Consider the following 17,790-nt stretch of genomic DNA (forward strand, 5'->3'; position numbering starts at 1 on the left):
GGAGGGCACTGCACACACCCAGCAGCGTCTAGATCTGTTTCTGAAAGTGAAAGAAGGCTAGGAGAGTTTTAGGAGGACACAACTTGTTTATTGTTATCGTTACAGCACCTCGAAGTCAGCTAAGCACTTTATAAAAGGGTAGAAATAAATAGGTCTCTGCCCAAAGCAGCTTACAATCTAGAAATAGTCAAGACGAAAAAGGCAGGGGTTGGTATAGGGAACGGTAGGTCAAATCGCTGGATGATTAAAAAAAACAAAAACACAGGCCCGTGAGCCAGCTTTTCAAATCCTATGGATTTTGATGGGGAAGAAACAAGCACGCTTAAGTCTCTCCCAGTGAAATCAGCGGGATTTTAAAGGGCTTAGCTCTGACCGTAGAGCATTCTCACGGTACAGGTTACAAAATATAATTTTAAACTCCACTATAGAAATGGAGGATGTTTTACCAAAACAAACAAACAAAAATTGAGGGAAAAGGACACTTAAGAAAGAAAGACAAAGATGTTAAAAGAGATAACATATTGAGCTGCAGTGAATGTATTCAGGAACAACATTCCATATTAGTGGAAGAAGGAAGAGAAAAGGGATGATAATATTTAATAGAACAAGAGGTTTTAGGGTTCACTGAGCAGAAAAAAATGAGGTCAATTAAAAGCCCAGACTAGAATACAGGAAGAAAACTCAACTTGGGCCTGTTAAATAAACAAGACGAACGTTCCTTCAGCTGGAGACTATGTTGATGCAAAAGCCAGAGGGGTGAATGTGTTGGTAGATGTTTATGGATGCATATAGGTTGGGAGGGGGAAGACGGCCTGCTTTTCAAGGCCAGAAAGTACTTCTTCAGTGGTTGGAATGGGGAATATAATATGAAGCCAGAAGGGAGGCAAGAGGGGAGCTTCTTGGGCTGGGCTTCGGCCCAAATGGCAGCCATTTTTAGTGTCTGGAATACCAGCAAACAACCTGGTGTTCTCCGCTATCCCCACCTTGACAGCGGGTGTCTAGTCCTCTCCCTAGAAAGCTGATCACCAGCAAAACACAATAACCCCAGTTCAACTAAAACTGGTCCCGATGAGCCACACAATTGTATGCCTCTACTCAGAAGTAAATCCCATTGGGTTCAGTGGGGCTTACTCCTGGGTAAGCATGCCTGCAATTTCAGCCTTGGTCCCTCTGAAAGCAAGGGGACTTGAGTTCATTACAAACTTGTTCCTCAGGCCCAGCAGAGTGAAAGTGTATTTTGCTGCACAAGCTGATGTCCGGCAAACAGTGGGAATTCCTTAATCCAACCAGCGGCGAGGGTTTTGCCGTCGCAGGGCACATGCACAAAGACACCGTTGTATGTATGTATATACAAACATGTACATTTACAAGTTACGTACAAAATGAGAGTGCCGTGGAGTTAAAAGTGTGATCTCTGCTCCCTTGCGCGCGCATACACACGACTTAAAATCTTCTCATTACAAAGGACACTCTAGCCTAACTTTTAAACCACACCTAGATTAAAGTTTAATAGGACCCACCGAAATTGCTAAGCATGGTGGGATCTGGGAAAACCGCCACCAGCTAACTCCCCACCCAATGTCAACAAGATCACAGATATCGATGAGACTCCAGCCCTCAGCAACTGGCCTTCAAGTCTACCTGTCACACATCCATTATGTGTAGAAATACTTTTTTGAAGTGAGGTAACTCCTAGGTCTAGGTCTATAGAACCAAGACCCTGGTTCTGATAAGGAGGGCCTCTGAATTGGCCTAAACTGAGAAACTGGCCTACGCCACACTTAATACTGTACCCCAAAGCCAAAGCAAATGACCAAAGCCACAGGAACAAAACAAAACAAAAAAAGAGGATTCTATTCTATAATACATTGCGGTTACACATCAAGCTTACAACCACCACAGGAGACCCCTGGTGGAAAAAAGACAACAGCAGTTTAACTAAGAGGAGAGCTCCACAGCACACCAGCCTGCCTCTCTCTGGCAGCCCCTGTTCTCGGTGTGGATGTTCCTGTGCCTCTCCAGACCTGTAGAGGAAATGGTTTTTCTTACTTGCCCAAGCCAGGCACAAAAAAAGGGAGGCTGTGGGAGAGGTTACGACGTCAAGGCGGGAAGGGTGCTCCTGGCAACTTTGACACAGCGGTGCTTGGCATCCGGATCGGAAGATTCCTGGTACTTTCGTAGATCGGCGCAAAAAAGGACCTGGTGAAGGAGGGCAGAGAGTCAGAATTGCGGGGGGAAACAAATGTTTACGAAAGGTGGTTTGGAAATAGGCCCCCCAAGAGAGGAGGAAGCAGGTTTCTGTGTGAGCCAGGTAAGATTTTTGCCAGCTGTGTCAGAGGAAGCAAATGTCAATTATACACAAATTGGCGATTTTACACCGAGGCCAAAACAAAACAAAAACAGGCCTAGAGGCAAAAAGGCGGTGTCAGGGGTTCAGGGACAGAGGCACAGGTGAGGGAGGAGACGGAGAGCGAGGGGGAAGAATCCCAGGGCAGCGAGGAAGAGGATGACAATGACTTGAGGGATTCCATGAGTCTTTCAAGTGAATCGGAGGATTCCCAGAAGGGGGCGCCTGTGGTCAGGCCAAGGGGAGTCACAGGGGGGACTCGTCAGGAGCAGGGGACCAGCGGGGGAACCCAGAGTGGGAGCTGGGAGTCGGGACCGGCTTCTCCGCCAGAGCGCAGTGAAGGGGGTGGAGATTCCAGAGTGACAGGAGAAGCAGGTCCGAAAGCAGAGAGGGAGGGGAGATCGGAGCAAGACATCCTCCCGGAAGGGGAGGGGAGTAGTGCAGGGAGTAGTGTAACTGTCAAGAGGAAGGTTAGAGGTTGCAAACGCGCGCCAAGTTCAAATGTGGAGGCGCGCGGAAGAACAGGGAGCCCGGAGGAGGAGCCAGGTCCCAAAGCACGCAGGAGGGGGGAAGAGCTGTCTGGGGATTCCGCGTCAGGGGAATCCAGGAGGGGCGAAACCCCAGGGGGCAGGAAGACCCTGCGGAAAAGGAAAGAAAGGAAGAGGTGGAGCAGCACAAGCCTCTTAAAGTGGTGCGGAGGCGGGACTGACTCAGAGGGGACTTCAGCGGTCTAAGCGTAACAGACGTGGGGCTGCGCACCTCGGCTGTGGAGCATACAATACACTTCAATAAACGTCTTTGTATATAAACTGGACTTGGCGTTGGTCTCTTGTGAGCTGGGACCTGAGGCAGCCCTGACAGGCGGTATGCACAAATGCACCATTCAGACCAGTTTAAAACAGGGCAGGTAAGCATACCTTAGATTAGCATCTGCTGGGCTGTGTATTATTTTGTCTGTATATACAGACTGAAGGAAGAAACCTCTTCACATGTTGATTAATTTGGAGAACATACTGCCACAAAACCGAGGGATGGCCACCTGAGTCAGAAGGCTTGAAAAGGGAAACGGGTAATTTGGGAAGGTGGGTCTATTGTTCCTTCTAATGGCCAATTCAAGCAAGGTGTTTTGATTGCTAGGGATGGCAAACCGTTCCACTCGGAAACAATAGGGAGGTCCACTGCAGTCTCCAGAGAATCCTTGGACTTGCAGAGGCACACAGGAAAAAGAGACGGCCACCACATCTCTCCTGGCAGGAAAAGCAGGCTGTGCACAAATGGATAAAAGGGGAAAGACAACTTGGAGGAGGTGGGGGAAAGCGAGGAATAGAGGAGGCAGAGAAGAGTTGGGAAGAAGGTGACATGCGGGGAGAGGGACCCGGAACAGCAAAAACATAGGACAAAAACTTGCTGGTCCCAGTTGTCAATGGCTGTTCTCCATGTTGGCTAATATTCAGAGGAAGTATTCCACAAAAATACCAACAACTGTGGAGCAGTGGCGGAGCTTCATCCTCTGGCATGGGGGGCGGGGGGAGGAGAGCAGGAAGGGAAGGGGCTGGCGCACATCCTAGGGGTGTGGCACGCCACCTGCGGGGGCACGGCACCCGGTGGGGGGCAGCCGCGATGGCACCCCACCGGGATCGCGCTGCCGGGAGTGGTGTGCTCCCCCCGCACCCCTCTTCCTCCGCCAGTGCTGGGGAGGAGTGGGGAGAGCTATCGCCTCCAAGCCCTGCTTGCGAGCTTCCTGGGAGAAACTGGCTGGCCATTATGGGAAGGAAGATGCTAAACCAGGTGGACTTCGGGTCTGGTCCAGCCGGTCTCTTCTTACGTTTTAACATAGCCCAGAACAGGGGTCCCCAAACTATGGCCCGAGGGACTCCTTTATCCGGCCTGCGGCGATCCCCGCCGCCTGCTTTTACCGGCACTGCACGGCTGCCCACTTCAGGGTCGGAGGAGCACCGGAAATAGCTTGTGCTCATGCGCAAGTGTTATTTGCACATGCACAAGCGTTATTTCTGGTGCACATCCGGGTTGGAGGAGGCCCGTTCACATGCGCACAAGCTATTTTTGGTGCTCCTCCGACCTGGAAATACGCCGGAAATAGCATATGCACATGCATATGGGCACGCGCTCCCCCACCCTCCGGCCTGCCGTGTGATCGGCACTGGAGACACCGGCCCGAGGCGCGGTAAGTTTGCTGACCCCTGGCCTAGATGAAGTAAATATTCCCCTACAAGTCGCTGTGGCGAGAAAAGCTGGATCAGATTTACTTAACTGTTTCTGCTTCTGAGATAATCCCCAGACATTGACCATTCTCTCTGATGCCCTTAAAAAAAAATCAATGAAAGCTAAGATGCTTACAATTCTGAACTACTTTACTCTCAAGCCGATTCCTGCAGTTGGACGATCTAGCTGTTCTTGTGTGCTCCCTTCTCTTGTGTGTTCCCAAAGCCGCAGAAGAAAAAGAAGAGGATTTTCCACTCATTTACTCACCGCTTGTGCCCATCCAGCATATGGTCCCCACAGGCTCCGGAAGAAGTTCCCTGAAGGGAGAGCAGTCAAGAGGGCAGCCTTAGTGAGTTGGAAGGCAACAAGCTGCCTTGACAAGTGAGTGGATTCACACAACCAATTCTTCAAAGGAAGCTCCCTTATACCAAGCAAGACCCATTGGATGGATGGCGGCTAATGGATTGAGGTTGAATCCTGACAAGAAAGAAGTACTGTTTTGGGGGCACAGGGTGTGGGCAGGTATGCAGGACTCCCTGGTCCTGAATGGGGTAACTGTGCCCCTAAAGGACCAGGTGCGCAGCCTGGGAGTCATTTTGGACTCACAGCTGTCCATGGAGGCGCAGGGTAATTCTGTGTCCAGGGCAGCTGTCTACCAGCTCCACCTGGTACGCAGGCTGAGACCCTACCTGCCCGCGGACTGTCTTGCCAGAGTGGTGCATGCTCTGGTTATCTCTCGCTTGGACTACTGCAATGCGCTCTACATGGGGCTACCTTTGAAGGTGACCCGGAAACTACAACTAATCCAGAATGACGCAGCTAGACTGGGGACTGGGAGCGGCTGCTGAGACCATATAACACCGGTCCTGAGAGATCTGCATTGGCTCCCAGTACGTTTCCAAGCACAATTCAAAGTGTTGGTGTTGACCCTAAATGGCTTTGGCCTAGTATACCTGAAGGAGCGTCTCCACCCCCCATCGTTCTGCCCAGACACTGAGGTCCAGCGCTGAGGGCCTTCTGGTGGTTCCATCACTGTGAGAAGCAAAGCTACATGGAACCAGGCAGAGGGCCTTCTTGGTAGTGGTGCCCAGCCCTGTGGAACGCCCTCCCATCAGATGTCAAAGAGATAAGCAACTACCTGACATTTAGAAGACATCCTTTTTCAGGGACTTTTTTAATGTGTGACATTTTAATGTATTTTTAATCTTTCTTGGAAGCCGCCCAGAGTGGCTGGGGAAACCCAGCCAGATGGGCAGGGTACAAATAATAAATTATTATTATCTAGCTGTGTACTGTCTGCCCTGCCTCTCCAGGATTGGATAAAACATGGGACTTTCTGCACTCAAAGCAGGTGTTTTACCGCCAAAACATGGTGATATCTCTTCCTTGGCTCGCATTGGCCAGAATGCTTCCTAACTACACGGATGTTTCCACCCCCATTCTGGAGATTAGAGCCCTAATCTCTTTATATTTAGTAGAGGACTTCCCTGACAAACCATAAGTGAGCATTTGCAGCAATTGGCAATGATTGGTTCCAACTTGTTCCATAACTGAAAGGGCTCTGCTGCCCCCTGCTTTTTGGGAGGAAGGTGAGAGTGAGTTTGAGAAGTTGCAGCTGAGCAGCCACAGTTGAGTGGCATCTCAGCAAACCATTAACCCCTCTATTTGATGGAGCCTCTGCAAGTCTCTGGGCCTCGAGCAAGCGAATTATGTATTTTCTGCCGCTTTTCTGAAGCAGTGGGCATTGCTGCCCACTTTGTTATCGTCACCTTGTTTTAAAGTTATGCCGGCAGTATACAGCAGCAAGAAGTGGGACCTAAAGGTAAAGGACCCCTGGACAGTTAAGTCCAGTCAAAGCCGACTATGGGGTTATGGCGCGCATCTCGCTTTTCAGGCCAAGGGAGCTGGCGTTTGTCCACAGACAATTTTCCGGGTCATGTGGCCAGCAGGATTAAACCACTTCTGGTGCAATGAGACACTGTGACAGAAGCCAGAGCTCACAGAAACGCCGTTTACCTTCCCGCTGCAGTGGTACCTGTTTATCTACTTGCACTGGTGTGCTTTCGAACTGCTAGGTTGGCAGGAGCTGGGACAGAGCAACGGGAGCTCACCCCATCGCGGGGATTCGAACTGCCGACCTTCCGATCAGCAAGCCCAAGAGGCTCAGTGGCTTAGACCACAGCGCCACCCGCTGTGGTCCCAATGTGGAATGCAAGTCTGAGGTTGCATTCTGAACCGAAATCCAGGAAGGGTTCACAAGAGGCAGGCAGCTGACCCCACTGGCCCTCACCGATCTCTCGGTGCACCCGCTCGGTCACACTGCGGGCCCCCATGCCGAGCTCCTGGCCGTAGTACCGCTTGGCAACCTGCCATATGTGGGTGTCCACCGGCACGGCCTCCGTCTTGTCTAGAGACATGAGACACACGCAGTCGGCCACCTGCAAAGGGAAGCAAAGAAAATTACACCACGATAGCGGCCCTTGTTTGCCATTGCTGGAGGACACACAGCTACAAACAGGCAGCCGTGTGTCAAAGTTCAAGCAGTCCCCTCCCTACCACACTACAGCCCTTGTGCCATAGTTATGTATTCATTTGTTCACTCCCTTGTAAGAGAGCCAGTGTGGTGTAGTGGTTAAGAGCAGTAGACTCGTAATCTGGGGAACCGGGTTCGCATCTCCGCTCCTCCACATGCAGCTGCTGGGTGACCTTGGGCCAGTCACACTTCTCTGAAGTCTCTCAGCCCCACTCACCTCAGAGTGTTTGTTGTGGGGGAGGAAGGGAAAGGAGAATGTTAGCCACTTTGAGACTCCTTAGGGTAGTGATAAAGTGGGATATCAAATCCAAACTCTTCATCTTCTTCTTCTATAACCTATAGTTATGTATTCATTTGTTCACTCCCTTCAAAATGTTGTAAGGTGCCTTTTAGGATCAAACCCGCCCAAGGTGTTCCCCAGCGTATAAATTCACAACGTGTCATTCATAATAAATTGAAAACCCACATCACAACATTAGCACACAGCAAGAACCAGCAGTAATAAGTGGGGTAGGAGAGCTTGAAAATAATGCCAATATATTTCACAGCTGGCAACCAATGCCAAAATATACCTCAGTACGACTCCCTCAAATATGGCCATAAAACCTTAATTCTCTTCAGCGAAATGAGAGTGATATGGCTTTAGTAGAAAGGTTATAAGGAATTAAGTACAAATAGATTAATAGAGTATTAAAGGAAAAATAAGGTTAAAATGTGTTAAGATAATTATAGGATAGAAAACAGGGGAAGATGGAAAGGAATTGCTGAAATAATTAATAGATGTGGAATACGAAAAGGGAGGTGCGAGGAGGTCGTGGAAATATGTGAAAGAAAGTTAAGATACTGAAAAAAAATTTTGATGTGTTTTTAAATTGTTTTTGTTTTGTCTTGTTAGTTTAATGTTTTAGTGCTTTTTGTATTGTAATGTATTGTTTTTTCTTTGTTCTCTTTTTTTTGTTTAAATTGTTGTAAAAGTAATAAATATTATTTTTTTAAAAATCAGCGAAATGAGGCATCCTTAAGGCCTATCATTTTAATACATCAGTACAAGAATGAGAAGCAAATTCCAAATACATTAATATTCAACTCTGGGAGGCTTAGTTTGGTCAGAATCCAGTATATCTGAAGGAGCGTCTCTGAGGTCCAGCTCCAAGGGCCCTCTGGCGGTTCCCTCACTGCGAGAAGTTACAGGGAACCAGGCAGAGGGCCTTCTGGGTAGTGGCACCCGCTTTGTGGAACGCCCTCCCACCAGATGTCAAAAAGAACAACTACCAGACTTTTAGAAGACATCTGAAGGCAGCCCTGTTTAGGGAAGCTTTTAATGTTTGATGCATTACTGTATTTTAATATTTTGTTGGAAGCCGCCCAGAGTGGCTGGGGAAGCCCAGCCAGATGGGAAGGTATGTATGTATGTATGTATGTATGTATGTATGTATAAACAAACAAACAAACAAACAAACAAACAAACAAACAAACACTTCCAGAATTAACGCTAAATACTGTACATTACTTCTGGTAAATGAGCCACCATAGCTGCTAGAGGGCTGTTAAAAATTTGCATCCTGGGCTTTTTAGACTCGTCTACCCATGTATTATATGAAACCAAAGGGGCACATTGGTTGCCAGATGTGTGGCTCCCCTCCTCCACCAGTTCTCCTACCCTACTATAACACAAATCAGGAACAACATTCGGAAAGAACAATAAAATAAAATACAACTATTGTTAACATTATCAACACCATCTTCAAACTTGTTAGTTTCCAATTGACTCCAATTGACTTACAACGCACTGAAAACATAAAAATACAATACGCTATAAAAGCAGAATGAAACAAACCCTGTAAAAGCCACAGGAACCTTTGGTAGCACGCTTAGTAGCTAAACAACATCATATTGCAGGGGAAACCCCAATTCTTTACCTGGCACCCAAAAGATGTTAACGGAGGCGCTAGGTGGGCAATAACAACAGAGGGATAAGGCGCCTAATTTGTACTCACCTTGGCTCCCACTCCAGGCAGCGTACACAAGGCGTGTCGAGCCTGTTCATAAGGAACGGCTCTCAACTGCTGCAGGCCGGCAGCCCCACCAAGCGTCTTCAGAACAGCGCGGGCACTCTCGCTAACAAACCTCGCCCGATATCCGAAACCAAGGTCCCGCAGGCGGGCTTCTGTGTCTGCTCCTGCAACAGGACACCCAAAGAAGGATGGCAGCCTTTTGAGGAAACGCTACGGTCGTCTAGAGAAAGACGCATGTCCGGCAGCCATTATTATTTCCTAGAAGAAATGGCTAACACAACATTGGTCAATTAACCAGTCCCCTAAAATAAAAGATGAGCACACAGCTTACAGGTCGGCTACAATGCCACTGTAACACGCACGCTCCACATCCCAAAAACAAATACAGTGGTACCTCGGCTTAAGTACTTAATTCGTTCCGGAGGTCCGTTCTTAACCTGAAACTGTTCTTAACCTGAAGCACCACTTTAGCTAATGGGGCCTCCTGCTGCTGCCGCGTCACCGGAGCACGATTTCTGTTCTCATCCTGAAGCAAAGTTCTTAACCCAAGGTACTATTTCTGGGTTAGCGGATTCTGTAACCTGAAGCGTATGTAACCTGAAGTGTATGTAACCCGAGGTACCACTGTATATTAATCCCTTGTATCTTTGGAACCTATTTATCGACACCATAATGACTGATGAACCAACGTATACTTGAGGGAAACAATAAGTTTATCTATTTACATATATACTACATAGTTCTGCAACCTTAATTATATATCTTTGTAATTTTGTTATTGCTGTTTTCCTGTTTTTTTTTATGCTTTTAATGTATTTTTTCTTTTTCTCTTCTCTTTTATTTTTTATTTACCTTAACTCACTGTAATACTCTCAATAAAACACAAATAAGCAAACAAAATTAATTCCGTGTATCCAGCTGGAATTTGTTATAGGCTATCCTTTCCTAACCCTCAGGAGATTTATCCTGCTTAAATCAACATTAAGGCAAAAAGGCAAAGGACCCCTGGACAGTTATGTCCAGTCAAAGGCGACTAGGGATGTGGTGCTTTGCTTGTCTCGCTTTTCAGGTTGAGGGAGCAGATGTTTGTCTGCAGACAGCTTTCCGGGTCATGTGGCCAGCAGGAGTAAACCGCTTCTGGCGCAACGGAACACCGTGACGGAAGCCAGAGCGCACGGAAATGCCATTTACCTTCCTGCCGCAGCAGTGCCCATTTATCTACTTGCACTGGCGTGCTTTCAAGCTGCTAGGTTGGCAGGAGCTGAGACAGAGCAATGGGAGCTCCATTGTGGGGACTGGAACTGCCAACCTTCCGATCGGCAAGCCCAAGAGGCTCAGTGATTTAGACCACAGCGCCACCCGCTCCCTTTTCAGTCTCTCAAAAGAATGTCAGCCAATCCTCCACAGAAGGTCCCTTTGGATAATTCCACACATTAAGGTAAAGGTAAAGGGACCCCTGACCGTTAGGTACAGTCGTGACCGACTCTGGGGTTGCGGCGCTCATCTCACTTTACTGGCTGAGGGAGCCAGTGTACAGCTTCCGGGTCATGTGGCCAGCATGACTAAGCTGCTTCTGGCGAACCAGAGCAGCGCACGGAAACACCATTTACCTTCCCACTGGAGCGGCACCTATTTATCTACTTGCACTTTGATGTGCTTTCGAACTGCTAGGTTGGCAGGAGCAGGGACCGAGCAACGGGAGCTCACCCCGTCGGAGGGATTCGAACCGCCTGATCGGCAAGTCCTAGGCTCTGTGGTTTAACCCATAGCACCACCCGCGTCCTAATTCCACACATTAGCGATCTCAGTTTCTGCAGCGGTCAATAAATTTGCCGCCTTTCATTGTTCCAGATACTCCAGAAGCAGCACCAACAAAGGTAGCGGGTAGAAGCTACTTGAGGCAAAGATTTTATAGCATTTCACCATATTCCATGCTCAGTTGTTAAGGGACAGCAGCCGCCACGCAGTTTGAGTCCAGATTCCTCTTGGGTCACCCGTGAAGAGCATCCTTACCTGCCATTGCCTGCAGCGAGGGGAATGCGTGGTACGTCTTGGTGTCCAGCTGACAGAGGCGGCGCCCAAAGACCTGGCAGAGATGCTGGATCATGTTGGTGATGCGCGACAAGTGGTTGTTGGAGGTGCAGATGAAGGAGAAGAGGCATTCTACGGGGTCCTGTCGCAGCACCCGCACCCCTGAGAAGATAAGAGGGTGGGAGGGAGGCAACGTCATATTTACAGGACCGTCTCTCCTGGTATAGCAATAATAATAATAATAATAATAATAATAATAATAATAATAATAATAAAAAATTTATATATCCCCCGCCCTCCCCAGCCAGAGCCGGGCTCAGGGCGGCTAACACCAATAAAATAAAATCACAGTAAAAAAATAATAGGGGGAAAAGAGAGGGGGGGAAACCAATTTAAAATACAGGTTAAAATGCAATTTAAAATGCAGTCTCATTTTAAAATAGCTGATAAATCAAGACCATAAGGGGAGGAAAACATAAGGGTCAGACTGAGTCCAAACCAAAGGCCAGGCGGAACAGCTCTGTCTTACAGGCCCTGCGGAAAGATGTCAAATCCCACAGGGCCCTGGTCTCTTGTGACAGAGTGTTCCACCATGTCAGGGCCAGTACTGAAAAGGCCCTGGCCCAAGTTGAGACCAATCTAACCACCTTGCGATTTGGGACCTCCAAGGTGTTGCCATTTGTGGACCTTAAGGTCCTCCGATGGGCATACCAGGAGAGGCGGTCCCGTAGGTATTTGGGTTCTAGGCTGCATAGGGCTTTAAAGGTCAAAACCAGCACCTTAAACCTGACCCTGTACTCCACCGGGAGCCAGTGCAGTTGGTAAAGCACTGGATGAATGTGATCCCTCAGCAAGGACCCTGTAAGGAGCCTCGCCGCGGCATTCTGCAGTATGCCCCGCAGAGGACCTTAAGGTCTCCTCACTGGCCCAAATAGGACTAATTTAGCCAGCTAGCCCTGGTGATCATCTAATGTTTATTGGATGGATTTCCCCCCTAAATTGATTTTTGAATTCTGAAATTATTATTCACGTTTTATACTGTATTTTATGCTGGTTTTTGTTGCATCAATTTAGTGTTTTAAATTTGTTGTTAGCCGCCCTGAGCCCAGTTTTCTGAATCGAGAAGGGCGGGGTATAAATAAAAAGTTAGTTAGTTAGTTAGTTATTATAACAAACACCCACCTAAGTGATAGAGCTTGACACACACACACTCTCTCTCTTTTTTTTTTCAAATTAGCTGAAAAGGGTGTCCCCAGACTGATGGTTCTCAGTGGCTAAGGGCTGTATGCACTCAGCAACCCTGTCAAATTCATTATCAGGTACAGGGTGTTTTAAACCCCCCCCCCCAAAAAAACCCCAAGTTTCTAGTCCCTGAGGCAGCAAACTAGGGTTGAAGACATGTAGGCAACATATTGTGAAATACAAGAAGCATATTCCTTGCGGAGAGGGAAAAAGAGGCCAAGTAGGCTTGTGGTTTGTTGGCCTGAAACGGGAATCCAGGACCTCCTCCCAATCTTCCATTAAAAGCAGAAGACTCTCAAATTAGCAAACTGAGCAAATGTACCTAGTTGGCATTATTTATACAAGTTATGCGATTTAACCTTTTTTTTTTTTGGCGCTGGACAGAGGTGACTTTGCAGCAGATTTCTGGACTTTTCAAATGCAGCAGTAGAAAGCTGTCGTGGCAAACACTAGGGCTACATAACACTGGTCCTGAGAGATCTGCATTGGCTCCCAGTACGTTTCTGGGCACAACTCAAAGTGTTGGTGCTGACCTTTAAAGCCCTAAACGGCCTCGGTCCTGTATACCTGAAGGAGCGTCTCCACCTCCATCGTTCTGCCTGGAAACTGAGGTCCAGCGCCGAGGGCCTTCTGGTTGTTCCCTCATTGCGAGAAGTAAGGTTACAGGGAACCAGACAGAGGGCCTTCTCGGTAGTGGTGCCCGCCCTGTGGAACGCCCTCCCTTCAGATGTGAAGGAAATAAGCAGCTATCTTATCTTTAGAAGACATCTGAAGGCAGCCCTATTTAGGGAAGTTTTTAATATTTAATGCTGTATTGTTTTTAACACTCGATTGGGAGCCACCCAGAGTGGCTGGGGAAACTCAGCCAGATGGGCGGGGTATAAATAATAAATTATTATTATTATTATTATTATTATTATTATTATTATTATTATTATTATTATTATTATTATTACATATGGCGATCAGAACAATAGATCCCCTCTTTAACATTGCTTGTCTGCATGTATCCAAAGACCTTGCTGCAGCCGGAAGGACAAGACATGCTATTCCCTTAAAGTAAGAAGGGGGAAATGAAGTCTCACACCTGCTTCTGTGTGAAAATGTGTGCATTTGGTATCGTGCGATGCAGTCCTGACATAGCTCTATTAGTCCCAGGTAAAGGAAACAGCAAAAAGACCTAGGCCACCTGCCTCCATCTCCTGAGATGTGCTGGTGAACTAACTGGGAAAACTGCACCCTCTCCTCTCTCTCTTCCATCATATTAGTTATCCTTCCCTGGTGCCACCACAGTTAATCGAGTTGCAATGCCACCCTGAACCTCACCTACCTGGGAACTTGATGGCCACTTCTCGGAAGTGAGAGTCCACATAGGACCAGCCCTGGTACAACGCAGACAAGTTGACGTGCAGCTGGAAATAATCCTGGAGGATCTGCGAGGGAGTCAGCCCATCCGTCCCCCGGACCAGCTCTCCTGACAAATGGCCGCCCGGGCGCTCGCTGGTACCAGCGCGGAAGGCTTCGGGCTGTGCCTGCTTCCTGCCTTTCTTCAGCGGTGGCTCAGAGAGGCTGTCTTCTTCTCTGCTGCCGTCCTCCTTCTCCTCTTCATGAAGCGTGTACCAGAGCTGCTCTTCTGACTGGGTGAGGGTCCAGACACGGCCTGCCAACACACCAGTCCAGTAGCCAGGGCTGGTTTCGGACCACCTGAGAGGAACGCAAGGCTAATTAGAAGCAGGGACAGACCGACTGCAGTTTGGAGAAGCTAACCTAGGCCTTCCTCCGCCTTTCCCTTTATGCTCCAGAAGGTGGCAAGACCTGTATCTTTGGAGTCACAAGGCCCGTCAACACCTCACAGCCACAGCTATGCTACACTATCCTACAGTACACTTCCACCAACTACAGTGGCACCTCAGGTTAAGAACTTAATTCGTTCTGGAGGTCCGTTCTTAACCTGAAACTGTTCTTAACCTGAAGCACCACTTTAGCTAATGGGGCCTCCCGCTGCCGCCGCACTGCTGCCGTGCGATTTCTGTTCTCATCCTGAAGCAAAGTTCTTAACCCGAGGTACTATTTCTGGGTTAGCGGAGTCTGTAACCTGAAGCGTATGTAACCTGAAGCGTCTGTAACCCGAGGTACCACTGTACACGACACCTTGTTTCACACGCACGCTCTGACATCAAATGCGTCCCCCCCCCAAACTGCAAAAAATGGCTCCCTTATTAACTTACTATTCAGCATTGTATCCTCCCAGTTCTGTAGCAGCCCAAAGGGATAAAAACATCCTAGACGGGTGATGTTCTGGGCTCCTGTGATCCTTCACAAAGGAATGCAAAGAACTGAGAAAGATTTGCTTATTCTACTTTATGAAGTCGTGTATTTGATTAGAAGCAGGATGTTTGTGGTTTTTTAAAAGATCTGAATCAAAACACTATTGATCAATAATGCAGACTTTTGGAAGCTACGTACTGAGACCATCTGGCTCTGCAGTGGTAGGCAGTAGCTTCCCACAGTTTCACAAACAGTTCACAGTTTCCCAGCTCCTACCTGGAGATGCTGGAGGATAAAAACATAACAAGAGGCCAAAGGCCCATCTAGTCCAGTATCCTGTTCACACTGTGGCCAACCAGAAGCACTCTCCCATCCTGTGGTTTCCACCAACTGGTATTCAAAAGCATTACTGCCCAACAGTGGAGGTAGAACATTTCCACTGTAGCTATTAGCTGCTGATAGTCCTCTCCTCACCCAAGTCATCCAAGTTGGGGGCTGCCACTAACAGCCAGATGTCCACTGGAAGCCCACAACCAGGTCCCTAGCCCATAGCACTGTTCCTACTTGTGATTACCAACAGCTAGTATATTGGTGACTTATTGCCTTCCGCAGTGGAGGGAGAGCAGAGCCATCATGGCTAGCAAGATTCGAACTTGCAACCTTCCTCAAGCAATGCACACACTCTGCCACACAGATATACCCCACTGACATATCACAGCCAGCATTCAAAATTCACCAGGTGCCAGGCACATTTTGCACCTGGCTATCAGCCACTCGCAACCAAGCAAAGACACTCAGGTACCAGGATGGTGCCTGATGTTTCCACCACCTGAAGGTGCATGCCTGGGGATCCTTGGATCTTGACGGTTTTCACACACTAGCAACACATCCTGTAGAATTCTATCTGTGCAGTCAGATAGATGAATGTCAGGAAGCAAAAAGTCGTATAGAAAAATACGGTTTTCAAGCCGTCTGGCCCCCAAATGGCAACTAGGCATTCCGTTTTGGCACCTGCAACCCTGGTTTAACCTGGTTTAACCCTGGTGCCTAATTTTTATATACTGTATAGTCGTACCTTGGTTGCCGAACACCTTGGTACTCATACATTTCGGCTCCCAAACGAATGAAAACCGGAAGTGAGTGTTCCGGTTTCTGAACATTTTTTCAGAAGCCAAACATCTGATGCGGCTTCCACTATTGTTTCTGGCGCACCTGCACAATTGGAAGCCAATCGAATGGACTTCTGGAACACATTCTGTTCGAAAACCAAGGTACGACCGTATGAGGTTCTAACGCTGATCACAGCTGCTTTCCGCAGATGGTTGTGGGGAGCAGAAGAGAAGCGGAGTTAAAGCTGCAATCCTAACCTCACCTACCCGGGAGTAAGCCCCACTGAATTCAATAGGATGTACTTCTGAGTAGACCCTGTTGGAATCGGGGCTTTTTTCCCAGGGGGAACTCACAGGAGCTCAGTTCCGGCACCTCTCAGGTGGGCACCATTCATTGCTGTTCATGGTGAGTTCCGGCACCCTTTTCTAGAAAAAACAGCCCTGGTTAGAATTGTGCTGTAGCACGCCAGTCTAAACAAGTGTCCCTTTTTCCAAAGCGGATTCTCTCTCCCGAATTATTAAAAAAAGGGCAGCTGCCATAGTAAGTAACCAACCCATCCTTTGCAAGCCCGTGGCCAGGATGCATAGAATTTGCAGGTGATCTTGAGGTTCCGTGCGGGAGACACAATGGTGCTTTGCTGAAAGCGCAATGCAGAGCCATCGGCAAGAGGGCAGAGCTGGCCATATTTATACATATATGGAGGCTTTTTTGTGCCTTTCGGACGCGCAGCTTCATCTCCATCTCCATGCCAACGAGGGGGGGAAAAGCTGCACTGCACAAGAGCCTTGCAGAAAGAGGAGAGAGAGAGATGGTGGCAACCCGAGAGAGGGGGAGCAGGGAAGGGGGAGGGGGGCAGCGAGACAGGGGCACCTTGGAGATAATAATACAAGGGAGGGAGCAAGACATTGGCGGCGGGGGGGACGGGACACCCTTTCTTAGCAGGCTGCCATTCCGCGCTCGGGAGCCGCCAGGGGGCGCACTAACCGGAAGGTCTGCCCGCCACAGAGCACCAGGTCGAGGCGGAGTTGGGCGCGCGGGCAAGGCAGGGAGCGCCAGGGGGTAGCGCGAGGCAGCGGGGCCGGGCGGGAGTCCATGCCGTTCCTCCTTCTGCTGCTGCTGCTGCAGCTGCCGCCGCCTTCGGGGTGGACGCGGGGGTGCCGCTCCTGCCGCCGCCGCCGTTGTTGCAGCTGCAGCCGAGCTCCAGACCAGAGCAGCTCCGAAGAAGCCCGCAAAATCACCATAGAGTTGTTGTTGGTTTCCCTCCCCCCCCCCCACCGCCCCCTCTCGCTCTCCGCCGAGTTCGGAGGAGGGATCGCGCAGGGGTAGACGGAGCGCCGGCGCTGCCCGCTCTAGGCCGCTGGGGTATACTCTGTGGCTCGAGTGGGCGGAAGTACTGGCCTGGGAGGCGTCCCTGAGAAGCCCGTTCCTGCGCCTGGGAATTGGGCGGGCGCCGCGAGCTAGGCCTCTCAGGAGAAACGGCCACAAAATGGAAGGGAGGGGAGCTTGCTTGCCCCCCCCCCCGCCCAGTTCAACACTATATATCTAATAATACCTATAGGCATTACACTCTACCTGTTACACTATATGTGTATTTATTAAATATATTATTAATACATTATTAAATATATGTATATTTCTGTAGTTCGAGATAGTACAGTACTTTCTGTATCTTTTATCCATATGGCCACAACATGGACAGATGATTGGGGAAGTCCTTTCTCTCTGTTTACCCCTTTCAATACATTCTATTAAATTAAAGTCCCGCAGTGGAGACCATAATAATAATAATATAAATATAATAATAATTTGTTATTTATACCTCACCCATCTGGCTGGGTTTCGCCAGCCACCCTGGGCGACTCACAACACAATATTCAAAACACAATTGCTTTATCACTCCCTTTCAGGAGTCTCAAAGCGGCTAACCATCTCCTTTCCCTTCCTCCCCCACAACAAACACTCTGTGAGGTGAGTGAGGCTGAGGGACTTCAGAGAAGTGTGACTAGCCCAAGATCACCCAG

At 48.7% G+C, this 17,790-nt stretch overlaps 1 protein-coding gene across 2 annotated transcripts; it reads right to left on the reverse strand.

The window, feature by feature from the left end:
• Positions 1-66: 66 nt before the first annotated feature.
• On the reverse strand, positions 67-17,052 carry OGG1 (8-oxoguanine DNA glycosylase). Of its 2 annotated transcripts, XM_028719708.2 has the most exons (7): positions 16,754-17,051; positions 13,722-14,095; positions 11,132-11,311; positions 9,101-9,282; positions 6,861-7,008; positions 4,838-4,887; positions 67-2,199 (listed from the first exon to the last, which is right to left on the reverse strand). In XM_028719708.2, exons 1-7 carry the CDS (start codon positions 17,008-17,010, stop codon positions 2,092-2,094), a joined length of 1,299 nt encoding a protein of 432 aa, XP_028575541.2. In that variant the 5' UTR covers positions 17,011-17,051; the 3' UTR covers positions 67-2,091. The 2 variants fall into 2 exon arrangements, with proteins under 2 accessions (XP_028575541.2, XP_077781271.1); XM_077925145.1 differs by lacking the exon at positions 6,861-7,008 and having other exon boundaries at positions 16,754-17,052.
• Positions 17,053-17,790: the final 738 nt, after the last annotated feature.

This window comes from Podarcis muralis, chromosome 2, assembly GCF_964188315.1.
Source record: "Podarcis muralis chromosome 2, rPodMur119.hap1.1, whole genome shotgun sequence".
NCBI classification, from domain to species: Eukaryota; Metazoa; Chordata; class Lepidosauria; order Squamata; family Lacertidae; genus Podarcis; species Podarcis muralis.